We start from the raw sequence: 27,791 nt of genomic DNA, 5'->3' as shown, positions 1-27,791 counted from the left end.
CAGACTTGTATCCAAGTAGTACAAGCATAGACAGTATTTCTTACACTTCTTAGTTCTTCTTCTGTAAACACCACTATTTACAATTTGGTCATGATGGAAAAGCTGCCCTGATGGAAATAATTAATGATACACAGGCTCTTCTCTAAAACATAAAGTTTCCAATATTCTGAAATAACAGAAGTTAAAGCAACTGCTCGCTATCTTCGATTTCAGGCAATTCCAACAGATCCTTCTTTTTGAATACAAAAGGCAGACAGAGGTCCCACTTCTCTGTAGAAATTTCCAGCCACAACCAAGTTTCTCCCTTCCATCACATATGACTGCAGTTCAACCTATCACCCACGTCGAAGGGCTCCAGAAGTGGAAATTTTGTGTCTGCAGCAAGAATAGCAATCTCATCCTCTTCACTGAATGCACATTTTGCTCCTATACTTGCCAGCTTTTTTTTTTTTTTTTTGAGCAGTGTATTCACATCTTTACCTGTATGCTTTAAGTGATTCCCCTACCAAAGAACAAGATTATTAAAAATGAAATGAAGCTGCTTCCGTATAGAAAAAGTTATATTTACAGTTTTATTTAGCAGAGTTAAAGAGCAAACAATTTTAACACTGTTGTTGAAAAGTGTTTTTACCCAAAGTTGCCAAGATCTAAGTTATTCAACAGAAATACCGTGTGTAAGGCAATAATCCTGACCAGCCATCAGAGATCACCCTATCCCCAAATAACAGAGCTGACAAAGGTGGTAGAAAACTTTATACTGATTGACTCGATTTCCAAAAATTAGACAGAGCTGATGAAAATAGGGTTCCACTCGAGTGTATCTTTAACATCTGTGGGTGAAGGAATTTCTAAAGCACGCAAAATGTAAAGACAATTCCTGTTTCCAAGGGAGCATTCAGTGCTTTGAATCCAAGAATGCTATGTCCACACACAGTGGTCAGTACATGACTATGGCAACACATCGACGGTAAAAGATTAAAAGTAGGATTAGAACTTTTTCCATTCCATGTCATCAGGAGGGTTTACTTCTACCTTCCTTTTACCAACATCAGACCAGTTGGTGCTCAGAACTGTGCCTCCAGACTCCATCTGCAACATTAGAGAAAGTTTGTTTAGCTTGCTAGAGGAATTCTAGTAATATAAAAGACACATTTCTCACAGCAGATTAACAAATTCTGAAGAAATGTGAAGAATTTACGCTTCATCTAGTAGCAATTACAGAGGAATTCTGTGCACATATAGAATAAAATTTGACAAAGCCATCATTCCATAATCTTCAACTCAGAAGTATTTTTATCAGTACTGGACACAATGAGATGCTACTTCATTAACAAGAAGCTCTTGAAGGGTCGGTCACTTTTTTGCCTGAGGACTACAAATAAAAGGAACTAGATACAAACAATTAAGAGGAATTTGATCCTTTAACCCATGGCATATCTTCAAGCTCTATATAAGCCAAAAAATGTATTTCCTTTGATAACACTGATTGCACCAAAGAGATCAGTGACAAAGCACAACCTTGGACACTTAGAGCGTCACATTCATTAGCGTACAACATCGTAGCTTCCAGCAAGACTTGTTATACCAGTATCTCCAACAGAACCACTGCTATTCATTATAGGCCCAAGGACTTGGTACCCAGAGGCTTCCCAATTCATACAAAAATTAGTAAATCGTGTCAGTGTGCAGAAGTTACACATTTCCTCAGTGAAAAAGAATGAAGACGACTTACAAATGATTTGTTCATGGCACGTTTCACTTCATCTGTACCATCTGAATAAATTTGCTGGAAGAGTTTATTTAAAGCAGCATCTCCTTCTAACTTCTCATTCTTCTCCTCTTCTTTGATTTCAACTACCAGCTTGTCCCAGTTCCTTGTATAGTGAGAGGATGATGGATATAAGTGCTGGGTATCTGAAAAGAGAAGTGCTGGTTAACTAAGCATTTTCTCACGACTTAGAGAAGCAGAGAACTCAAACACTTATGTATCCAATGAATCAGAGATAATAACGGAACACAAATCTGAAAATGCAAATGGATTCCTCCTTACTGATATAAGCACTGCAGTAACAAAAATAAAGGAAACTAAAAAAAATGCTAGAGACTACATTCAGCAGCTGCAAGTTTACTTTGAAGTAAACAGTTACATAATTTAGCTATCCAAAAAAATTGCTGGGCAACAGCAACACAGATAATTAACATCAAAATGAGGCAGGAGGCATTGCCTGACAGTAAGAAAAAACAAAAAAGCCAGCAGCTTAGAGCCACAGGAAAATTTGAGCTAAATTTCAAAAAGTATCTCAAATCAATAAATCAGGAAATTAAAATTCTCTCAAATACAGATTGTTAATCTGTATTGAAAAACTGCAAAATTATTACTTTCCAAGAGAGATGGAATACTTAAATAACAATTATTTAAGCAACAATAGAAGCATGACAATTCCTAGAACTGCAAAACAGCGACTAAAACAGACAGCCAAACAGGTAAGCCCAGAGGAATTAATGACGAGCACATATGCTTAACAATCCATCAGATTCACGAAGTTATGACGAAATTTAATACCTAGGTTTTAGTAATGCTCTGCAGAATTTTTTTGTCAATTCTTGGCAGTAAAAACAAGACTATTAGGCTTTTCACTGTAAATATGAAGCTGTGATTTTATTAACAATATTTAACACAAAATATTAATAACTGAAAGTGACTTAATACAAATAAATGACTTAATAGTTCAGAGAACACACCTGGTGTAAATTGCTTTAACTTAGGAGAATCTCCCTGGCCCTCCAGCTTCTCCCATCTTACGGCTTCTGGCTTCTTCATTTTTATTTCAACCTACAAACCACAAGACAAAGAACAGATTACTCCAGATGGCAAACAGTTCTGCCAAATAGTTTCAAAGTAGTTGGATCCTGTAGCAGTAAGAAAATAAATACATTTGTTTTTTAGAAACACAGTCTCCAATATGAAGCCTGTATTTTAGCAAGATCTACCTACCTTACAAGATGAAGTTATGTGACATCTAATCATGTGTCAACTAAGCTGGTACGTGGCTGCACAGCCCTCATATCAGACTTATACTCTTTTGTTTTGTACCACTTCCTTTTGCTTACTACTCACTTGATTCTTTTTGTAAATTATGGCATCCCAAAAGTAATGATCAGTCCCAATGTCTCTACATTGCCAGGCACCAAGGTATTATCTGTCAAGCATCCCCTTCTTGCCAGTCAGCTCTAATAATTAAATAGCACTTTTGAAGAACTACAAAATCCAACTTTATCCAGGTTTACATTTCATCCACCAAAAAATTTCGTATTTGATGTGTAGTACACAAACCAGAGAAACACCCTGAGACTATGCAGATCTTCCCACTGGAGAAATTCAGAAGCTGTATTCATTTGGTTCAATGAACAAACACTGCTATGGAGAAAACTGTCTAGTGTTCATTGACAAAACTGGTAATTAAAAATGGATATGGTTGCAATTATCATAGGAGACACAAAATTAAGTGAATTATGTGGTGCCCTATTCACAACTACACATAATCCCTTTAGATAACCATATTGAAATGTTTCTATGTAATTAACTTTATCCTTTGGTTACAGGGTTACAAGGTTGCAAAACAGTGTCTGTAAAACAAGCACTGTCAGATGTCACTCCAAACTACAAATTCACTTAAGAAAATGTCACAAAGTTCACGATACTATTAATTAACTGAAATCAGTGCTTGCTAAACTTCATCAGTTCTTTATTTGTGAATAGCTCAGCAGAAACAAGTTCTTAGTTCTACCTAAAGCCACTATAACCTGGGGATCCCTGCAGACCCAAGAACAAAGGCGCCACTGTAAAAGCTAACCCTAGAGATCCTGACAGCAAGCTCCTTGCACTGCATCATGTTGATCTGAAATTTGAACTTTATTTAATCCATTCTTCAAATCAGTCATCGGTAAGAAACAGATCGAGATACCTTATAAAAATAAAGAAATCTGCCCATTTAAGTTTCAAAGCTTCCATGTTTGTAATCATGCTGCATTTTAAGAATCAAAATACTCAATTATGATTACTTCTTTCCCCTTCCCCCTGCCCCGCCTCAGGGAAGCTACCATTTCCCTAGACAACTTTAAATAATGATTTTCCACCACTAACTTGTACTATCTGAGAACAACAAAAAGTTTAAGACATGAGGCGTGGAATGCCCATCAAGGCAGAGGAGAGTTTCAGTAAGTTTCTAAGGCCAACACCCACATGTATTTGACTTCCCATTCCCCATGGCTGTTGGATTTCCATTGTTTTGATCAACTTTGCAAGTTACAAATTAAGCATCAGTTTTTTAAAATAGTGTACGTCACAGAAGCAAAAATAATCAGATAAATTTAAAATATTGTGTTACTCTAATTGCTCAACATACTGCACTTAACGAAGGCCTGTGTTCCAGAGTTTAATATTGCTATCTGTAAGGATGCAGAGATTTCTGTTGCATACTTGCAGAAGCAGTATACAGACTGTGCCAATAATTAATCTTCAGTAAAATGAAAGAAGTCAGGAAAGCTTCCTCCACTGGACTCTTGGAAACTACAACCTTAAAGCTCATTTTTGAACACCTACACTCATAAATCTAATGCTCTGCCACTACCTCAAGGAAGCCAAAAACATTTATATATCTACATATAAGACAAAAAAGTAGCTTCATGAGTGCCAGAACTAGCCAGGTGTTTATTCCCCCCCTGCCCTCCCCAACGGATTTGGATCTCACAAGTCAAACATTTAAGTTAATTAGCCACTTACAAAGGCACTAATTAGTTACAAGTGAAACATGAGTATTAATTTCAACAACTTGTCCCTCCTCTGCTTCTTATATAACTCTTCTCAACCTGAAAAAAATATATTATCAATTCAGTTGCACATCTAAGTTGAGGCAGCCTAAGTTTTAAGATTTTATACTCTGCTTGTCAGTGCATCCCCCCCACGTGTCCTACTAGAAAAGAGTAAATGCTTAATACTGAGGCTGTTCAACCCTCTACCTCTTTAATTTCTCTTCTGTTTGTTTCTTCCTTCACTATCTCCTCTTACCCTTATGCTTCAGGCTCTCTATCAGCATCTTTCAGTATCTCAAATACAGACTATTTCATCCACATCAAGAATGACCTCTAATCCAATATAATTCCTGATGTGAGCTACTAAACATGGACTATTTCCTTCTCAGAATACAATCCTCCCCAAAGAACCCTTATAAAGACCTTTGGCTATTCATCAGAGTATTCTGCCCATGCATAAAAAGAAAAAAGGAAGATCTTTACTTTTGCTGCTCCAGTAATACCTCTCTCATTTTTTAATCTGCTAGCTCTTACACTTTCCTCTCTGAAACTGTCCCTAAGCCAGTACTACACGACAAACATCCCTAAGGAAAAGGAAATGGTACAAATTAATTCCCAGCATAAGATGCAGATTTCTTAAACCTAAACCATTTCAACCCTGCCAGACTAGAAGTATAGACAGCTGAATAATTGAGACAGAATGTATTTATGACATGATTAAACCTCTACCCCATCTACTCCATCCACTTCAACTGAAGTTATTCATTAGGCAAAAGTGGCAGGCAGGAGCAAAACTAGGGAAATCATTAGCTTCATACCATTATGCAACCATATTTTTCAAAAATATAAAGCTATAAAATTCTGCTTGTGAAGGCGTGTATTTCTTCAACTTGAGAGCTTTATTTGATGTAAGTAGAAACAACTTTGACATTCCCAATTATGCGCACAAATGGCAATAAATGCATTTTAATGAACATTTTAAAGCAGATACTGATAGCTATCACACAGAAAAGTATCAGTACAGACATTTGTGTCATATCTAACACACAAGTACTACTAGCTTTTTCCTCTCCTTTGAAAAAAATTCAGTACTCAGGCAAGAGAAGTACATCAACCCTTCGCCAACTACTTTGATTTAACATTTATATTTCATAAAACATATGCCTGTGTGCCTCGTGCCAACTTTAGAACAAAAGACAGGAAAATTTCACTGCAAATTAAATGCTTTGCATGCCACTTAAGGACAAGCCTAATTCCTCAGCCTCTCCTTGTAGCTCATGCCATGCAGCCCCCCCGTCTATCTCAGCAGCTCTCCACTAGGACTTGCCCCACTACATTAGTACCTTTCTTACACTGGGAAGCCAAAAACCAGACGTAGTACTCCAGATATACAGGAAGTTCCAATGCAAAAATAAGCCACTTTCTGTTGTAAGTTCCTGGTATTTGGGGCTCAAAATAAGCAAAGTAAAAAGGAAAAGAAACATGACATTTTGACAGAGTAATCCATGCACTAATTGTTTGAGATACTGTCTTGAGAGAAACCCACCCCTCAGAAAAGAGGGTTAAATGGGGGATTCATTGTCTAGAAGAAATCCCATCTGCAGTGAAAGGATAGAGAGAAGTTTCTACCTGCAGAATTTTCTAGTTGTAAAAGTAACATTCTTTTAAAACCTATCAGAGATTTAGGCAAATTTGTTTGCAGCTTCATCCAAGCACTAGCTATCAAAAAAGATGCCACACAGTTACTCTCAGAAGCTAAACTATTTAACTGGTAGTACAAGACCACAAAACCCCCTTACTTTAAGATGACTGGTGTATAAGAGCATTTAATATAGTTTTATGAAATAACTTCTCCCATTAGCTACAGATAAACACAATGCTAATTAGTCAACATTAATTTTCTATGTAGAAGCTTACTGTTAAGAAGCCCAAACCTCTGATGAACTAGATTTCACTTGAATTTATGTTCTGGGACAGACATTGCCAGTTTAACTGAGAAACATTAAAACTGAAAGAATTTTTACTTTCCTCCCTAAAAGAAGATTCTGGTGTACACTGACACGTTACAAGACTTTTTTTTCTAATTTCTACCGTGTTTTATTTTTTACAGTCCATGTTAAGGGTAAGTTCACTTATCACTGGCAAATGTGTGTCACGCTCTGATCAGATGGATGAAGGAAATCAGAACTGGCAAAGCCTAAGCAGCAGTTCAGTCATTAATTTTAAAATGCATCCAAAAATATCCTTTTAAATTCTGGTGGTTTGCTGTATCAAATACACAAAAATGAGAATTCAGGGTTTCCAATCAACTACATTATATCCTGAACTACTGACTGCCTTGTCCAAGCTGTTAATTTTAAGTGTTTAAGAGTTGTCATTTTGTAATACTCTGATTTATTTTGTTACCTAAATTTAAGGGTAGGACAAAATAGCACTATCTTCTACAAATGTATGACCTATTCAAACTTACCTCATACACATATACAGTTTTGGTGTCCTCATTATTTAAAGACCTTTTATACATTGTTTATATCCTGAATTCCAAGATCTATGGTCCATAACTTTAAACAAAATACACTGAGATGAAAATAACTCTACAGTGTTATCACAAATAAATTATAACTAAGAAATATATTCTGTAGCAAATATATTGCAACAGAAGGGATTTAGCATGCACCATACAGTTTCTTTGCCAGCTATGTACTATGGAGAACTGAGTGCAAAAAGGTCAAAGTTTCCACCTCACCGATATTACACAGCAACCACTTGTTAAAATTTTGAATTTTAGAGGATCTAGCAATACAGACTGTTTAGTTACCCTAAAGCTCTTTGTTACTGCATCTTCAATGTAAACCATCCTTATTCCAATAGTTCTTAAATTGATCTTCTCTCAAGACAGAAAAACTCTTATGTATAGTTTTCCTATACGTTTTTATACAAAGCACGAGTACTGACTTACATGCTTGTTTAAAATATAGTTCTCAGAGTATTAACAAGTTTAAATCTGCCCCACACCCATCTCCTTTCATAAAGAAGAAAAAAAGAAAATCAAACTTCTTTTGAGCCAAGTAAATATCATGCCAATACTTGGGAAGGTTTCATCATGGTCTAGCCAGGAAATTGCTGCAACTAGCCCTGCCTAAGAGATGCAACGAATTTCAGAAAAGTATCTAACTCATATCTTGCATATCTGCTTATAATTTACAGATCACACTCAAGAATATCTATGGAGACATACATCTGCATGAAAGCCTCACAGAGAAAACAAGGACACAAGAGCAGGGAAGTCTACGTTCAAGTGTCTGCAAGCAATTTAATGAAAATATCCAAAACGAGAAAGTATTTTTTAAGGATTGGACTGCAATAGTAAGAACCAACTTCAGTTAAAATAAATCTGTTCCTCTGTTTATCTGTTTGTGTACATTTGCCTCTGAATAGAGACTCTGATGACAGTCCAAGAATGTGTGAAAGTTTCACTCTTTGCCTCTTCCTTTACATTTAGCAACAGGTATTGGTATGCTTTTCCAGTTAGCTGCACAGAGTATTTCAGAGTTCGAAAGGCAAAATGTTGGTTTGAGGAAAAGAAACATTCCACTGATGCACACTACCATATTCTTGGCATGAAGCTGCTGAGAGTGTGCTTCTACCTCAGGCATCTCTATTATGTAACAGTCAACTGTAAAAGAGGCTGAGGATTTCTAACACCTCCCCTGTTTGCAGCACAACTTTGATCTCTAATTAAAGGACAGTTCTGGGGTAAAGAAACCCCCTTTTTACCCCTTTTTCAAATGTTTTGAAATTGCTGAAAGTCATTGCTTGCAAAAAGCCTAAATCACTAAAAACTGAAAACTCACAGCAATTGTCTCCAGACTACTTGTAGATGCTAGAGCAGAGGGGAAGAGAAAGCACTAGTCTCAATCTTCCTTTAAGTTCCTAAGCATATGTGCTAAAAGCACATATTCATCCTCACTCTGCTCTTTTAAGTCTAAGGAAAAGAAAACTGACCATCACCTAGAACATAACAGAAGAGCTAGAGAAACTGCTCATGCTACACAAGTTTCCAACAGAGCATGGCTGAATATTCCACTGGAATCCCAAATACATCGACTGATAGAACTGAACGGAAGAGGGAAAAGAAAGCAAGGCTGACAGTGCACAAAGAACCGTTTCAGAACGCCAGAAATCCTTACACTATTTGTGCATTTCTACTTTCCTGCCGTATTTTCTAGTCAGACACAGATCAGGTAGTTGTGTCTTGAACACATCTCGACACTCATTTTAAGGTTTTATTCCTTTTTCATTTTATGAAGGGAGCACGATGACATGATTGTACACTGAGCTACAGGGTAACCACACACAAACAACTCCCAAAGAGCAAACTTGGTCCAGTCTTTACCTTTTGGCTCCCTCTTCTGGAAAGAAGTAAAAAAAACAAGTAGCACCACTAAAGGGTACCTTCCTCCTGTTAAATGATGAATGCAACATGCAGTTTTCAATGTTTCCCCCACTTCACCTGACACGTGAACACAACTGAGGATGACCATCAAAATACACAAAATCCTGCCTAATATGTACAAAGTAATGCTCCATACAAATGGAAGCTGGCCTGGTCTCTAAGACACAAATCTCAAATTTATATGGTGTTTTTTGGAGCTGCTGTTACTTTTTGCTTGATCAGATTACTACAGTCAGACACCTCTGACAGCTGTGTATAGCCAGTAACGTCATTGATCTAGTTATGCTAGTTAAGATCTATTAACTATACTGTTCATTTACAAGAAAAAAGAAATGCAATGCATATATAGCAATTCACTCAAGAGAAGGACTCAATACAGTTGTATTCAGCATTTTCTCACGTGAATATTAAGCTGAGGTCTTAGATCATCAGAATTATATGCTGAACACCATCAGGTAATTCTAAGTAACTCACGACTAAATGTGAACAGCAACCATAATCAACTCAAAGCTCCATTTGCAAGTAGTGATATCTACTTAATAGCAAATAAACTTTTGAATTAGGTAGAAAAATGGCTCCAAGCACGGCAATAATACATACAGCCACTATTACAGGCTGACTGTGTTATCTGCAAGACTGTTGACAATTAGAAAATATACAATACTAGGACACAAAGAAAGAGATTAAGATTTTTATCTCAAAATTGGACTTTACCCACACATTATGCTGTTCTTGAGTCAGCATCAAGTGTTTTACTTCTCCTAGCTCACAGTTTGAAGTCAAAAGTCTGCAGATTATGAACACTAATTTATTTTTGCTCATACAGAAACCATTCAACCACCTCTAAACATCTATGCTACCTCTGTACCACATGCTAGTTCTGTTCTTTTCCAAACAGGGTGCTGTATCTCAGAGTTAGACACAGCATGATATTGAAAGGTATAATTTTTATTTCACTGCTAGGAAAGAAACAATTCTTAAGGTATCGACTGCATTTTTTGCTAGTTAGCATTCCCTGAAAGAACCAATCCCAGAATCTGTAAATTCTGTCTGCTCTTTACAGTTATTTTGGAATCTATAATTCTGTAAATGCAATTAAGGCTTATTTTCTCCTCCTGAATTTGCATCTTTACCTTTATTCCTTTCTATTTGTCAAGTGATGCTGAATTTCAAGCAGTATTGAAAACTCCCTTCTCCAGCTTCTCTTAGTTACCAAAACAAGCAGGATTGTTCTTCTATCTGCCAGTTCTTTTGCTTCATTCTCTATCCGTTACATTCATTAGTTTTATGAAATTCATGGGAAATACAAACTATCCACCACATAACCTGCTCATATATTCCACTGTTTCCTCGTATAATTGTAAAAGACTGGACTCTTCCTTGCCCAGTGAAGACTACATAATGGCTCACACAGTCAAAGCAGCAATACAAAATAAAGCTGTGTGAACACATGCAGTTATTCTCACTCAAAAATATTAATCCACAGGAACAGATCTGTTCCTATCCCATAAAAATACAGTTTCTTTAGGAATGTGTAATTAAAAGTTCATATAATTGGGAAGATAATGAGATTATGTCTTTCTGTCCAAGTCCTTACAAAAGGACTTCATGTAAATGGTACAAAATAACTTGTAAAGTGTTTGAGAAGTTCTAAGTAATAAGACAATTTATTCAAAGTAGTAACTCAGTATTTTCCATACTGCTCATAAGAGCAAAGTACACACACAAAACTTATGAAAAGAAATCTGAATTTTTAGTATTTAAACACTAAGGCTGCACCATTCCCTTAAAGCGCTTAGTGTTTTCCAAAATAAAATATTCTAAGCCTTTAAAGAAGTCTTTGCATGCTTAACGTGGACCTGCCTTTAAAGTCTTTTTCTTCAGCCAGACTCCATCTGCTGGTCAGAACCGGAATTAGCTTGGGGCATCATTTAAATTGTATTCCTTCACTGTGCCTTCACAGGCTGCCCTTATACTATTAGTTACCACAAAAGGAAAAACATGTTGAAGCACCGACTTCTGCTGTTAGAACATCTCCTGTGTTCTCCCTTATCCCATTTTATCTCAAAAATATCCTCGCACAATTATTTAGGAACAGTAACTATTGAAAATAAATGCAAAATATTTACCATTCACATACTGCCTGAACATACCTAAAGTTTTCACACCACTTCTGGAATCTAAATCCAAGCCAGACTCTAGACTACTAGAGATTATTTCAGAGATTAACCCAGGCTAGAAATGGTAGCATAGAAAAACATGTCAAGTTTATTTCAACAGTGCTCAGTAGCATGCAGGTGCTTCATAAAAGTAATGGTAAACTTCAAGACAAATTAAAAGCATAACACAAGCTAGATAGGAACATAAAGCAAACAGAACCTCGCAGTTACTCTTCTTGGCAAGGTCCGTGCCCATTCCACTCAAATTTATATATATACTAATGGACTAGCAGACTTTCTACATACTCTGAGCACTGTGCTTATCTCCCACAGTGTAAGAGCTCACATGACTCAATCACATAACCTGCCCAGCTTCCTCGTTATGGGGCATGGAAAAGTGAGACCCACTTTCCACAGCAATCCTCTCATGTCATCTTGAAGTCCCTCTGCCCTGAAACGATGCAAGAACTATATACAGGTACCTTCCTGAGGAGGGAACAGGTAAAATAGATCAAGAGAACAAAAAGGAACTTCCACAAACTCTGCAGAACCACTGCTGAAATACAAGGAAAGGATCAACAACACATTCCTGCCTCAGAGATTCAGGCTTGGCTCTGTGGACAAAGCCTATGTCTGTCTGCGATATAACAAAAATATATACAATGCCAAACCACAGTCAGTTTCTTACTTTTCTATACCTGTAAGATAGAAGAAACAAAATGCTGAGACAGAAGCATTCTCTCTCACTCCATGCAATTTTCAAGTGTCTCCAAGCAAGTATTATTTCCAGGAACAGCATGAAATACACGCTCTTGAAAAGCCACAGTTAACCGTATGGCTACCCTTTACCACCAAGAAGTCATGAAAGGGTAAACAATTATTTCAACACTGAAATCTTCAAAGTTTGATGTTTATTTTTTGGGCACACAAAGATAACAATGCTTCACAAGGCAATACTGGCTCCTAAAAGTTCAGTAGAGTGTTGTTCATACTTTTCCTATATCTGAATTTTAAGAGTGAAGACCAGAGTCTTCTTTCTACAGCAACAAGTAAAAGCATCCTCAACATAACTGTCATTTGCACTTCAATAAACACCATCATATTACTATTTCTGATATTTGCACAAGTTTAGAAAGCCTCCCACTGGCTGAAAGGCACCCTGAAGAAAGAAAAAGCATTTCTATATGAAAAGCAAGACATTACGCCTGTTGCAGAGAGACAAGACAATAGAGCAGAAGCGTTTTCAACATCGGGAACAGTCAAAGAAATAATTTACACTTTAAGCAGCTTACCTTTGTTGAAAGCACTTTAAATGTACTTTGCTCTGGCAGTATAGAATGAAGAAGAACAAGCTTTAAGTTGTAGTCCTCGCCTGATGGAAGCCTCACTGACGCATTCATCTGTTAACAGTTGAAAACAGGTCTCTGGTCATCTTTGAGAGCAGTTTTCCATTCCAAGTAAAGGACTGTTATTTGGCACCAAGATTAAGTGATTAAGTTAACGACCCTTCATCAGGGCACTTAAAAGCATCAGGCATTAGAATTTCAGACAACACCATTACATTACTGCATTATTGACCAAGGTGTTTCTACAGTACACTAGAAAATGAACAAGAGATTTCAATTCTTAGCCAGCAAGTACTCAAAAAGTCTATTATCTTGTCAGCTTGATCTGCATTCTTTGGGGAAAGAATTATATGGCAAATGAATTATCAGCACATTAATAATGGAATATGAAAACAATTTGCAACTTCGCTTCTAAAACACTCCAACTAAGTGGCAAGTGCTCACACAATTTTAACAATTTAAAGCAGACAGTAACAACCAAGTATTTGTGGTAGTTTGCAAAGTATCAACTTAGTTGAGAATACGAAACTAACTCGTCAATATTCTCAACTAAATTAAACATGAACACCATTGGTAGCACATATGGCATTACAAGAGATTGCTGCACTTCCTTGAAATATACACTTTGCTTCCATTAACAATTTTATTGGTGCCAACAGCAAAAAAAACCCCACCTACCAACATTCACTCTTTTCCTGCAATTGTCCTAAAGCAAGCTATTACTCATTCATACCTATTTTTAGAATACCTTGTCTCTGTCCATCCCTACTCCAGATGCATGCATACTGAAATATTTTAAGTCCAGATCACTTCTTCCCCCACACCCCTCCAAACACACAGGCAGCTGAAAACCAGATGTTCCCTTTGCAGCACGCACACCACACTACCTGCCCCTTGTGTATAAATCCTACGGACACTGCTGTGGCAACAGATCCTGGTTCACTCGATCAGGCATACACAGAATAACTATACATTAAAAAAAGCTCAGAGAGACCACCTGTATCATTCTTTTCATGCTACTGCAGCAGATAATGTTCACTGTTTTAATTACTACATCTTAGGCAATCTAGGCATGCACATCAATAGCCAATACAAATCACCTCTTTCTCCGAGAACTGCACACTGACATCATCCTTCTGCGCATTCTTGATCATTATAGTCACAATTACTTGAGATTCTGTTTGGTACCAGTCATATCTTAAAAAAGAAAAAAAAAAGAGAAAAAACTGCATTGCAAAGATATATACAGAATACCAAAAGCTGTAGCAGTACATTGTGTAGTTTAATGGTGGAGAGAAGACATACAAAATTAGATTTCTTCCCTTCCTCTAAAAGAGCAGTTTCAGAATTGACAAGGTACGTTGTTAAAGAACAAATAAACTTTTTTAATCAAGAAGCTTATAAAAATTCAGTCACTTCCTTAAACCAATTCATAATACTGTTTGCCTTCTATAAATTAAATGGCACTTTTTAGGTCAGGATCTTAAAAGTATCTCAAAAATATTACCTATGATAGGCACAATGGGGCAGTCTTTGAATCAAGCTCAGCATGACAATTAGAAACGGAAGCCAGAATGCTTACTCCATTCTCCACTCTCCCAGTGGGGCACAAATCTCCCAAAAGTACAATTCACTATGAACAGAAGCCATGACACTGAGAAACACTTCATTTAGACTGCCATGTTCTTAAAAGTTATCCAGAAAGGATTTCTGCAGTCATTATCTTGCTCCTCCAAACCCCAAGTCAAAGAACAGCTATACATCAATTATCTTAATTCTCACAGTAAAGCTAAAGTCAACTTACTTGATCTTTGGTGGCAGAGGTTGCTGATGTGTATTCTAGTTGAAGCATATTCCATTGGAAACAAAGTTACATCAGAATAAGTGAAAATGTATCATTAAGTATTTCTCAAAGATACAAATAACTTTCATACCCATTGCTCCCCTTTTCTTGATTTATGTGTGAGCATTATCTTACAGGTGAAGCTCTTCACTGTTCTCCTAGCCATTTATGCCAGATTAAGAAGTTTCAATTTACATTAAAATGCCAGTCTGTAGCTTACATTAGTCAGACATTTTATAAATAGAAATAAGTTCAGCTTTAACTCATTTTCTTTCTGGATAAGAAGTATACCTGAAAGATACATAGTGGCTACGTTGCTAATCTAAAAGTCATGAAGGAAACCTGAAATAGATCTGAGAACTCAAGGTATAAAACTTTTAAACATAAAAACCTTTCACCCACCATGTTTTCTGTACACTTTGCTCACCTACCCTATTCTTTAAACGTAGAAAATGGAAGTAACTATGAAAAAGGGAGCAGAACATCCAATGCAAATCCCCATTTTTTTGTCTCAAGAAAAAAAAAAAGAGCGGGGGGTGGGTAGGAGGGAGCAGGGTGTCAATTTCAACATTTCTGGAGACTTCCAATAAAAAAAGAAAACTGAAAGCTGAACAAGTTACAGCAGAAACTACTTGCAAGCTACTGGAAAAAATGTAAATTATTTTCTAGCAGTCACAAGCTAGTTAGTATTGACAACATGAGCTAGTTAATTTGTAAATTAGACCACAGACTGCAAGCCAGAAAGTTAAAGTTTGCTTCAATGAGTGGACAGTAATTGCCAGATTAGAATGCCATTCCTAAGAGTTTTCAGGGTTCAAATTTTGCAACTGTGGTCTCAAATAAAAGAACACATGTTTAGAAGTTAAATCCTTCAGAATTGCATGCAATAGAAAAGATTATTTTTAAAGCCTGAAAGTATGCTCTAGCTTAAAGAAATCAAAACAGTAAACATATTAAGGAAAACATCTTACCACTTCTGTCTGTGATGCTGCAGAAAGAAAAAGTTGCACTTTCAAAAAAAGACATATTGAATTTACAAGGCATATACTTATTCTAGGTTTCTTCAGTTACTCCAGACATTTTGCATTTATTCCAGTCTCAACAGCAGAAGAGTTAAAAACATGCCAGTTCTACCACTAATATTTTGCTTTTACGACACTCTACTCCTTAATTAGACTTCAATCAACAACTTATGCAAAGGAACGAGTGACATTAAAGAAAACTACATTAAAGAAAAATGTGTATTATAACCTCTTTCCTTGAGAGGGTAGAGAAAGTTGTCACCCAAGATAACTCTTTGCAAATAAGACTGTGCATGCCAATAACTTATATCTAATTTCTAAAAAAAAAAAAAAAACAAACAAAAAAACACCAAACAAACAAAACAAACAAACAAACAAAAAAACACAACCTGACAAAAATCTATCACAAAGCCGAAATTTATCCACCCTTCACAACACAAAGGGTGGTCCTCTGCTCACGTTTTAGTCAACAAGTTGACATGAACTTGTTCTACCGCCCCCATTCTCCAGTGTGAACCAAAGAGGAGGGAAAATCACAACAGGTGAAGGAAAAGAAATTGTACTGGTTACTCTGTTATATCTCATTAAAATCCACAGGCAGTTTAAGCACTGTGGATGAGTTAATTGTCAGGGGTGTCAGTCTGTAGAAAAGTATGAAAGGGAAACTATATCCACACTCATTGACTACCACGAATAAGACACCAGAGCAACAATTAGCACTTAAGGCACTCTTCACATGCAATCAAGGAGTAAAATCCCCCAAATTTCCACTTCTTTCCAACTTTATATTCTGCAAGACTTGCAAACTTATTTTGATGTTGTTTTCAGAAAGCAAGCTGACACATGCTTATACAGTTAAAATTAGTTAACAGTTGTGTATGAAAATAAAGTTAAAATTAATTATGATTGTCTGAACTTTAATAGGTACTCCCCTGTTACAGCTAATTATTACATAAAAACCCTAATATTAATGTTCCTCTAAATCTGAGGTATAGAAGTGTTCAGGATGTATACTCTGAGAGAAACAAGAAATAGGAAAAAAGTGACTTCTTCAGAAAATATTCTTTTGTTTTAAGTAAGAGGTAAGCTGTAAATCTTTGGAAAAACATGACACAGTTTCAAAGCACAGGGCATATCAAATCCCTTATCAAGTAAATGTGTTTTTTTCTTACCATTTAGCGTTTCTTCACATCTTTTAATCCAAATAATAAAAGTATCATCTACATCTAGGAGAGATCAAACACAGTAACACTAAAACTCTTCAAGCATTACACATACTGCAGAAAGAACAATTCCTCACAGTTGGCAAACAGAACAAATCCATCCCAAACTCTCATCAATTTAGTAAAAAAGGTATCATTTCCTATTATCTTCTTGTAACCTCTGCCAGTCCAGTTAAGCTTTAAGTATATTTATACAACTCTACTATTTAACTCTGTTACATTTAATTAACTTCAAATTAATTTGTAGGACACTAGATTTTGTCTGAACTGACCCAAATACACTACTGCTCTCCAGCTTGCTCAACCCCTATATAACCATTTGGAAAGCAGGAAGTATAGCTCTCTGTTATTCTTAAAATTATTTCTTCAAACAGTCACACACTTCCTCTCTAGAGAAATGTCAGAAGAAACTGTCTGTTCTGAGGACAGCCCAAAGCTGCACAGGTTTTCAACACCAAATATTTTCTCCTGATGCTTTACAAACACATATGAAGTTTCAGGGGTGTGAGAAATACATAGGTGCCAATTCCACCCTATGAATCAAAATCACACAAAAGTTTAGTAAGACCTTGATATTCTAGGAAGTAAGCTCCCCAGATAGAAATTAATTCACTGGAAAACAGCTCAAAAGGTAGAAGTGTAATGACAGAATAATATCTTATTTCAACAAAATTCCCAGAAAAATCTTTCACAGTCAGGAAAGCAAAAAAGTGGCAACGTTACTGACCAACTACTAAGAACTGATAAACTTTTTATCTTTTTACAATAGAGTTCACAATGAGGGAAGTCCACACAGCTAACTACTCAGCAGAGGGCTTGAAGAGGCTCAATAAAAGAGCTCCCAGGAGACATGTATGTAACTAACATCAAATGTGACTCCACTGCAGTTGTGCAACATATGCACTCCAGACCCTTCAAATATAAAATTTGTATTACATAATGTAATACAAATTGTACTTACAAATTGTAATTGAAGTGTATATAAATTTTAAGGTGCACCTTATGTCTTAAAATTACTACTCCACCCCTCAAGACATCTCCTCTTCCCTTTTCTTCTGCCATCCCTACCAGTCATCTTGAAAGTTATCTAAATGTTAAGCTACATAACATCTATGTAATCTCTCAGTTGTTGTTAGAAACAGATAAAAATGCAAATAATTTGGCTGTTGACAGTAAAATACAACCAGTCACTGACTGCTGTAGTTTCTTCTATATTCCTAGCAAATCCTAAAAAGAAGATAACTACTTTCAGACGGAATTAACCAAAATGAACTATCAGAGGGTTCTGCTGGGGGATCCAAGGGCTGTCTTCAATTATCTAATTCAAGTATTCAGATGACTGACTGCAGACTGTCCTCAGAAGTACATGGGGAAAGCAAGAGATGCAAAAGACCCAAGATACAGCAAAGTAAATTCTGATTAGATATGGAAAACTCTTTACTAAGAGAGTGGTCAAACACTGGAGCAGGTTGCCCAAAGAGGCTGTGGAATCTTATGGAGATACTTGGAAATGAACAGTAGAAGGACCCGAGCAAACACATGCAAGTTCAAAGTTAATACTGCTTTTGGGCAGGGCATGAAATTAGATGAGCTCTAGAGCTCCCCTTCAACCTTGATTAACCTGCACTTTTAAAACTTCACACCCTAAAAAGACTTTCAAGTTCTGCAACTGGGAACAAAGTTTATTAATCAAAAGTGAAATTAAATGAAGTAGGTTCAGGAGTCTAAGCTAAGTGAAACTGAGTCAAGCCTCCACTGATTCAGCCTCTGACTTTCAGCAGGTGAGGAATTCTGATCTTAACTACAGTCTATGACAAGACTGCTATGCGACACAAACTTCAAAAGAAAGGTCCAGTATTATCTTCCCTATATCCCTAGAAGATCCCCCTTGCCCATCACTGCCTCTTTCCCTGTATCCCAGCATATTTTATAGTTTGAGGCAAAATAATTTTTCTGTTGTGCTCTGTAATTGCATTAATCTCCCACAGAATTTACCAACAACTTTGTTAATGTCCTTCTAGTTCAGAACACCTGTGTCTTCACTTACTGAAAATCTACTAACTCTTAGGACACAAGAAAAGGACCTACTAAGACATTTCTTTTAAGAGTTGACATATTCCACCTTTACTAAATTCACTGGGTGGTCACAACAGAAAAACAAGAAAATTTGAGTATAATTGTCCTAAATCCACACAATGTACTGAAGAGTAACAGATCACACTGTTTCTTCAATCTAAGGCAAATTAATGAACTCCAAAAATCCACATGCATCTAGTCTCACAGTTGAGTGATAGGAATCTTGCTTCCTAATGTTATTTTATAAAAATAAAGAAACATTGCACATTCAACAATTTATCATGCCAAGTCCTATTTAGGTATCCCTGTAGGTGGGTAATGGGAAGCTTGCTGTGGTACCCTAGGCCTGTCAGTCCTACCAGTAATGAGCACAAGTAGGAAGCTCATTGTTGTTAGCATTCCTGATCAAGATTTAAAACAGCCCTGACATCAGCAAAGAACAGAAACACATACTGGTGTACTTCTGCCCCCGTGCGTGGCAAAGAAACCAGCCTTGCCAGCAACGCATTCCCCACCACAGCAATTCTCTCAGAGGCAGCAACAGCTAAAGTCTTCTCTCTTTATCACCTGGCTCAGAGGTATGTTGCAAATTTTCCCCCTGCACTTTGTTCATTTTGCACTAGCTGCATTGAACTGGGAGTTGTTTTGTCAAAATGCTTAAGCTTGCCACTTTTTTTACCTGAGATCCGTCAAACATTCCACAGAACGGCAAAGGCAAATTCTGTTACTGACAAACTTTCCAGCAAATTAGGCAATATATGGAAGAGAATCAACTAAAAAAAAAAAAAAATCTGTATTTTTAAAAAGGCCTTCGGAGACTCCTCATCTCACAGTGGGTCACAGAATTTTGTAATGAGATATGGGAGGCACAGCAGAAACTATCTTCAGATGAGGGAGCAATCAGGAAGGAGTGGGAAGCTTCAGAAACACTTCAACTGAGTGAGCCGCAAAACAATGGCAAATTAAACTCAAACAGGTACAAGTCAAGCAATTCGAGACATGAAAACATTGTGCTGTATTTCAGGGATTCCGAAATTAGCTAAGAGGATCCTGGTATTCACCAACTTATTTAAAAAAGGTATCTGCAGTTCTGTGTGTTGCTGCACCCTACAACGTAAGTAGGATGCGAGGTGGAACAGAATGAAAAAAAGTAGTGATGCTCTTGCCTGAGGAGATTTTGTGTATAATCCGTATTTTGAACAACTCCAACCGATATTAGAAAGGTGACAAAAATCCATGTATATGAAAAGCCTCAAATTGATAGTGGTTGCTTGGGGTGGGGCAAAAATATGAAAAAACCCATAGATTAATCATTCAAATTTAGGAGTGATGAGTTTGGAGATGTATGAAAAGTTACCTATCAAGTAAGGAAAGCTGCAGAAGTCACTGGAAGGAACCACTTCCTTTCACAGGAAGATATTAGAGAACTTGGCTAATTGCAAAGACACACTTGTTTTTCCAGTGTACAAACTAGTGGAGACTACCTAGCTAGCTAAACTACCAGAACTGAAAGAATTTCAGGACACTTCTTATATTTTAACTATTCCAGAGCAGCCTAAGCTGACAACTAACAGTTGCCACAATTCTACCACATCGCCCTCCCACCACCATGACCACTACCCCAACACCCCACTGCCACTTCACTTCTGCTGGCTTCAGCACTCAGACCTTTCACTGGGCCATTTCAACACATTAGCCTGGGGGAAAATACTTCAAAAATAGTAGCTTTCTGCAGACTTAAGGCATTGAAAGAAGAGGCTAAGCAAGCACAAGAGTAGAAAGGAGCATGATCGCTTGGCCGCAAGCACAAATTAGCTTACACTCCCATTAAATTCCAATTTTAGATCAGAGAATCAGATCACTTATTTGGAAGAGGCAAAGTAAATAAATTTTTTCTAAACCTTCAGGTCCCAGCCACTGTTACAGAAGAAACAACATACTAAAAAGATCTGAGACCATGACAATGCTTAGCACTAATCTTAGTGTACTTTGCTCTGTGTAACCTTGCAAGGTGCTTTTTTCTTACCATCTCCTTCCTTGGAAGGGAGGAAACAGGAGAGGGTTTTATTTAAAATGGAGGATAGGAGGGAAGAGAAAGGAGACACAACTATCTTGCAATTGCTTTGTTGTATGCTTCCCCCTGTCTTCTACCAAAGCTTTCTGTATTAAAGTACTCCTTTCCTGCTTCTAGAGTAAAGTCAGGTTTTAAAAACCCCTAATTCTCCCCAAACTAAAAAGTGCCCAAGTCTGCCCAGGAGGCCAACAATTGAAGGAAAAAAATATATATAATAAATATGCTTCTGTAATTAAGTGATAGGCAATGCGAGGTAAATACCCATTTTGTTAGTTTGAATACCCATCCCGTTGCATGTTCTTTCTAAAGACCAGTTTATCAAATGGTTTAAGAAGTAAGAAATTCCAGCTATAAGGAGCCTGTTCTGTTCAGAAACTTTTCTACAACACTACTGAACACCACTGTCACCATTTATTTGTAAGACCTTCGGGAAGCAGGAGAACACTCTCCATTTTATAAAGAAAAAAAAAATTAAAAAATCATTTACTACTTACTGAGAACTTTGATACATATTTTTAAGAAGTTTTAAGTTTTACACTTTTATGCAGTGATTGCACAAACCTTCCCTAAAAGCCTGACATCTGAAGTCAGGCACCTAACTCATTAGCCTTTTAAGAAGAAAAAAAAAAAAAAAAAAAAAAAAAAATCAATCCTCGGTATTCACTTTCAAGTAATACATTAAAAAATTTTTTCCCATTAGCAAAGAAGCGATGTGAACACAAGCCATTTTAATACTTACTGTCCAATCTCTGTCCCTCTCTGAAAGACTCTAAAGCAGATGCATAATTTTTGATATGATATTCACCTAACCTAACACAAAGAAAAACACAAGGAAACAGTAATTACTTTTCAGTCTAAAGATCACAATATCCTTAGTTCACACATCATGTTGGTTAAGATTGCACATGTAAGACTTTAAATCACCTAAGAGGTGTGGTTTTTAAATGGCTAAGATGTTAAGATAATCACCCTGAATTAAATTGCTTCTTATAACCAAAGCTTTATTACAGAAGGGCTACAAGCAGTATGGCATGAAATTTTTTTCATTCATGGGATTGCAAAAAGCTTGTACAGAGCCATAATCCAAATACTAGCATTGCCCTACAGATTATCATAAAGTACAATATTTGATACGTACCCTTTTCTAAGGAGTGCTACAGCATTATTTGGGTTGAGTTCTAGGGACTTCTTTGCATCTGCAACCGCATCTGTTGGAAGCCAGTTTAAAGATGAGGAACATAATAATGTTACAAAAAGCAGCAAACTGCAAGTCTTTTAGTAGTGAAAAATTTTTAAGGTGTACGATGTTAGCTTTCCTAGGTTGCACACAAATCACACCATCTGAATTAAACCTAGCCACAACTGCAATGGATGGACCCTTCATTCAGCTGCAGAGCTCTACATAAGATGTAGCATGGCTTTCATTTAGTCAAATCCTCTGTTTGGATCTGAAGTGTGAATCTGTTTGTTATTCAGTTAATCTTTTTCCCAAGCATTATTCAGTTATCACATTCCCACCATGACAGGATTCAGTCTCTACAAAAAACCTAAGGATGGAAGATGCTTACAACACAAAGCTTAAAACCTGCCTAAGAAGCCTACTTAAAAAAGAAGCTGCCAAGATAATACTAGGCTAAAATCAAATGGAAAGCTAGGACTGCAGAGTATCCAATTCATTGAAAATTTTGCAGAAACAAAACAAACTAGAAAATTATGCACTAACAGTAAAAGCAGCACATTGTTACAGATAACACCTCCTCTTATTACTATATTTGGCTTCCAGTTGAAGACATCTTCTGTAAAGAACATGTTATAATACACTTGTAAGAGGATTCTCAGTGTTGTCTGAAGATGTTACCAGCATATTTCTGTAGAAGAATATGAGCGTAAGCTCGTTGACAATAATATTCAGCATCATCTGGATTCTTTTCCAAAGCTGTTGTCAGTTCCTGTAAAGACACATAAAAACCCCATGAAATAGCACCTTGGAAGTCCCCATAAAAACATAGCACCAAACTGACAACCGAGAGACATTTCAGAAGAAAATATCCCAACTGGCATGACTGTTTACCTGTTGATCAGTTCTCATCCACAAAGCTTAAACATCAGAGCTTCAAATACAAGGAACCTGTCAATTGTATCAATTTCAAGGAGGCTGTTTCTTACTGAGAAACAGGATTTTCAAACGCCTTAAACATGAAGCCCAATGCACAGATAATCCTCTATAGTACAAAGACCTTCCTGCAATTCTCAAGCGTATTTGTACACAGGTCTGCTGGATTTGAAGAAGCACAGCAGTACTAGGAATTTGGAAGTCAACATGTAGTATGTCAAAATACTTGTGTGGGGATAACATGCTCAAAGCATTGTAACACATGATGAAATACCACATTACATGATACTACTGAGCATTAGAGATCGTTCCGATTTATGTTGAGTACAAAAGACTTATGGAGCACAGGGCTCACAGGAAATACTGTTGTACAATGGAAATAAGCATAAAGTAGTCCCTTGTTAGGGGAATCGCTGGGCATACAGATTGAAATAATTGTATTTTGCTTTCTATGAGAAAAGTTTGACTTTTGCACAACAGAATAAAAATCACAGTGACTCGACACACACACCTGGAAAGAGCCTCTCCAATTCTCTCCTTATTAGTGAGAGAAGTTCTTCCCTTTGCTAAAAGACAGAAAGTTTTCCAAAGCCACGACAGTACGGTAACTGTTTGCTAAGTTGACTTTACAGAATCTAGCAACCATGAATGTAGCTAAGATACAGGCTTTAATCCTGCATAAATATTAGCACAGCACAGCTGCCAAAACCCTATCCCACCAAGTCAGAGGAAAAGGAAGTGCAGAAGGATTTGCCTTTGTTTTAATTCAGGTCAGTGTCTTGTTCTGTTTTATGTATCGCACATAAAACAGTTACACCAGCAACGAGCTAAGTGGCCACAACAGCTTCTTTTAGCAGTATCATGAGTTCCTGCCACTGTGAGATATGCAAATTATATATAGTTACAGCATATAAATCGAAAACCTTGGGGGGGGGGGGTGTCTCTGAAGCAAGTGGTAATCAGTAGACAACTGAAACTTGATCTAACTGTACTGAAGCCTTCCTAAGATCAAAGTCAAAAGCAGTCATCATCATGGAAATACTCGTGGCTATAGGTATTCCACACAGGAGGGACACGAGATAACACACGTATTAAAAGTGGTTCATCTTATGCTCAGAAGTGAAGTACAGCTTTTGACCCTCAAAAGCAACTGGGGTCTGACTGAAGACGCTGAACATTACAGGCACATCACAAGCAGAGTCACTTTTATGACAGATCACCTCTCACTCCAAACATTATTTCCTGTGATCTACGCTGAGGACAGAAACATTGATTAGAACCAGAAGACACTATATGAATGGATTCTCTACAGAACCTCACCCAAGGAAAGCAAAGAAAACCAAACCCAAGCATTTTCAACAGTGTGAAACTCATCTCTGTTGGCTTTTTATCAGTAAATTGTCACATCTCGTTCAGCCACACACAGAGAATAAGTTACTCCTACAACTCAGCTACTGGAGAAGACAGCCAAGTACTAGTCGACTAGCACCAGGAATTCCAGGTTATGGACATCAGCAACAGGTACTTAGAGCAAGCTTAGACCTTGTCCTCACAAATACTCCAGTATGTGTTTTCTATATATTTTGACTCTAAAGGCCCTTACCATGTGACCAACCCACAAATCTACTTCTAAACACATTGGAAATCTTCAGATAACTCCATGCTAACGATGAGTTTGTATGAATTAAAGGTGCTTTTGGTCTTCGCATAGTAACCTACTTTTTCATTTTAAAATCACAAAAAAGTTATTAAAGAGTCTGCAGTTATATCATTCAGACAGTGTTTAAGGATGGATGACAATCTTTCAGTTTTATCAGATCCAGGTGCAGAAAACTGAAGCATGCTCTCCAACAGTTAAAGGAATCAGAAGTCCTGAGGACACAGTGCAGAAATGCCACGCCAGCTGGACACAAGTCTAGTCAGATATGGAAGCATTAGACAGCACCTTTTATATAGTATCATGTCCCATATTAGAAATATGAAGTACATGAACTAAAAGACCACACCTAAGATCATGCAAACATGATATAGTACCTGTAGATTCAAGCTTCTCAGTCAGCAAAATACTACATCGAACTACGGGACTTACCAGTCCAGAGATCATCAAGCACAACCTCTCTACTCAATTCATATTACTTTTAAAATACTACTTAAAATACTTTAAAATTACTACTCAAAATACTTTTTTAAAAGGCTGCACAAGTGACACCAGTATTACTGTATCAGATATTAAATAATGCCTATAAAATGTGTTACATTTTGGTTTGAAGCACTGAACATACAGAGAAATGAAATATAACCTAGAAATGCAAAGCAATTATGTTAACAGAGAAAAAAAAAAAAAAAAAGCATATTCTAATAGTATCCTTTAATACTTCCAAAGACCTTTTGGTGTTGGGGGTTTTTGGTTTGTTGGTGTTTTTCCCCCCCCAAAGAGAAACTTACTTTTTTTTTAGATCGTAAATTAGTTTTACTATGCCAAATATATTTGGTTATTCCAAAATACTTTTTAGATGTCACTTATGTTCTGAAAAACTTCTACAAGCTACAGCCCAAACCTCAAAGAACTGCAAGATTTAGCTTCACCATTTTCTTTATGGAAAGATAATTTAGTATCATCTCATGCTTTTGCCACCTACTCTATTCAAGCAGAACTAAACATCTACATCCTCTCCCCTTCCAAGTATGTTAAAAAGGAATACTAATCCACCCTCCAGTTCTTTCTTCCTCTGTTTTAAGTAAAAATAACCTCTGAAAGCCCATTAATACATATTAATGGGTAAAATCATAGAATCATAGGTCAGGCCAGGTTGGAAGAGACACTGAAAGATCATCTCATCCAACCTTCCACAGGAAAGGGAGCCCAGATGATATTATCTGGCACCCTGTCCAGTCACGTCTCGAAGCCTCCAGTGATGAGGACTCTACCACATCCACGGGGAGGCTGTTCCAGAGAATGATGGTTTTCACCGCAAAAAAATCATGTTTTATGTTGAGATGAAACGAAAATCAGTTCTGGTGCCCACGAAATACAGAAAGAGTGAAAAAAAAAAAAACAGATTAGGGCAAAATAAAAACTAATAAAGATTGAAGACGTTTCTCCAAGAAGCAGCTTGGGGCGTTTTTAACCGCAAATTGCCATTGGTTTAGTTATCTGAACTACCGTCCACCTAGACGGAAGAGAAAGTTGCTTCGGTTGTTTTTCCCTTCCTTCCTCGCAACGCAGGTACCACGAGTATTTTGACAGAACCTCGCTGCCAGGCCTCCCCCCAAGAGCGCTTCCCCCTTCCAGAGGAACCTTCGCAAGCCCCCCCCGCCCCACGCCCGCAGGGAGGGGAACACGCGCGACGCTTTCAGCTCGCTCCCCTCACCCCTAAGAGCGCCGGAGGCCACGCTGGGAGCCCCGGCTTCCCGCCAGCGCCCCCCAACACCGGCGGCTCAGCCGCCCGGTAAACTTCAAACACGGGGGGGGGGCGGTGTCAAGGCCCGCCGCCCAGCCCCACAGCCGGCCCGGCCCGGCCCTCACCTTCGCCGCCGCCCCCGGGTCCCGGTCGACGTCCCCATCCGAGAACCTGCCGAGGAAACACAACGGCGTCCGGTGAGCGAGGCGGTGGGCGGGGGAAGAAGAGGAGGGAGGGGAAAGGGGAAGGAAGGAAGGGAGGGGAGGGAAGGGGCTCACCGCGGAGGAGCCGCCGCCATGCCACCCCCACCCCGCCCCGGGGAAACTTCTGGAGCCGCTGAGGCGCCCGCGCCGCCAACCCCAAGGCCGCCGCCGCCGCCGCCGCCGCGCAAGGCCTGCCGGGAGAGGCGGAGGGGCGCCGCAAGCTCCTCCCGCGCCTCCCCCGGGCGGGGCGGCCATGGCGGCCGCGCCTCCGCCCCCCGACACGGGCCGGGCGGGGAGGGGGGGGGGGGGCCCCGCCGACCGCCTCTGCCTCCACCCCCGGCGGCGCCCGTGGCAGGCGGGGGGGGGGCGGGACCTCTCCCTGCGGAAGGTTGGCGCCCTCCCCGCCCCGACACGGGGAAAGAGCAAGGAACGGGCGGGGCGGCCATTTGCGGGGGGGCGAGCCTGAGGGGAGGGCTGGGGGGGGTTCGCGCCCGCGGTCCCTTCCGTCAAACGCCTCAGGAAAAAGCGGCTTTTTTCTCCGCCGCAACCTCACACGCGTGCAGGAAAGAGCTAGGGCCTGCCTCAGTTTTGGTTGGTTGGTTTGTGTTTATTTATTTTATTTTATTTTATTTTATTTTATTTTATTTTATTTTATTTTATTTATTTCTGAGTCGGTAGCGGCTGGCATTCGAGATGGTGCGTTTTGTTCGGCCGCTGCCCCAGGCACAAAGGCAGCTGTGAGAGGGGAGGAGTTGCTCCAACTCCAAATGTGAGCCCTCATTTTAGGATTTACTCCAGCTTCTCCCTTCGTCCTACCAAGGCGAGCTGGAAGTACAGACAGACACCCGGCTGGAGCAGAAGGGACCAGGGAAGGGAGTGATTTCCATTTACTTCTGGTTTCACAATAGAGCGCTGCTGGAGGTGAGATGCTGTCTGCTGAAGGTTTTCTCCAGCTGACATAAAACCAAGCTGACAAACCATTTTCCCTTTGTAGTAGTTGCACCCACGGCAAGAAGTTTTGTTGGCGAAGTTGTAAGCTTACAGTGTGATTTTTTTTTTTTTT

The 27,791-nt window shown here is 38.4% G+C and overlaps 1 protein-coding gene across 2 annotated transcripts; it reads right to left on the bottom strand.

Moving 5' to 3' along the window:
• Positions 1-558: 558 nt before the first annotated feature.
• On the bottom strand, positions 559-26,927 carry SUGT1 (SGT1 homolog, MIS12 kinetochore complex assembly cochaperone). 2 transcript variants are annotated; one of them, XM_042806022.1, is made up of 13 exons: positions 26,804-26,927; positions 26,651-26,696; positions 22,870-22,960; positions 22,150-22,219; positions 21,751-21,821; positions 16,811-16,864; positions 15,588-15,604; positions 14,578-14,612; positions 13,874-13,970; positions 12,720-12,827; positions 2,743-2,833; positions 1,733-1,914; positions 559-1,089 (listed from the first exon to the last, which is right to left on the bottom strand). In XM_042806022.1, the coding sequence occupies exons 1-13, from the start codon at positions 26,821-26,823 to the stop codon at positions 988-990; spliced, it is 984 nt and encodes a 327-aa protein (XP_042661956.1). In that variant the 5' UTR covers positions 26,824-26,927; the 3' UTR covers positions 559-987. The 2 variants fall into 2 exon arrangements, with proteins under 2 accessions (XP_042661956.1, XP_042661958.1); XM_042806024.1 differs by lacking the exons at positions 22,870-22,960; positions 26,651-26,696; positions 26,804-26,927 and adding an exon at positions 22,735-22,852.
• Between the last annotated feature and the right edge of the window lie 864 nt (positions 26,928-27,791).

This window comes from Tyto alba, unplaced genomic scaffold (genome assembly GCF_018691265.1).
Source record: "Tyto alba isolate M040663 unplaced genomic scaffold, T.alba_DEE_v4.0 Super-Scaffold_45, whole genome shotgun sequence".
Taxonomy (NCBI): Eukaryota; Metazoa; Chordata; class Aves; order Strigiformes; family Tytonidae; genus Tyto; species Tyto alba.
Note: the sequence above shows the minus strand (reverse complement) of the source record. Positions and strands in the feature narration are given on the sequence as shown.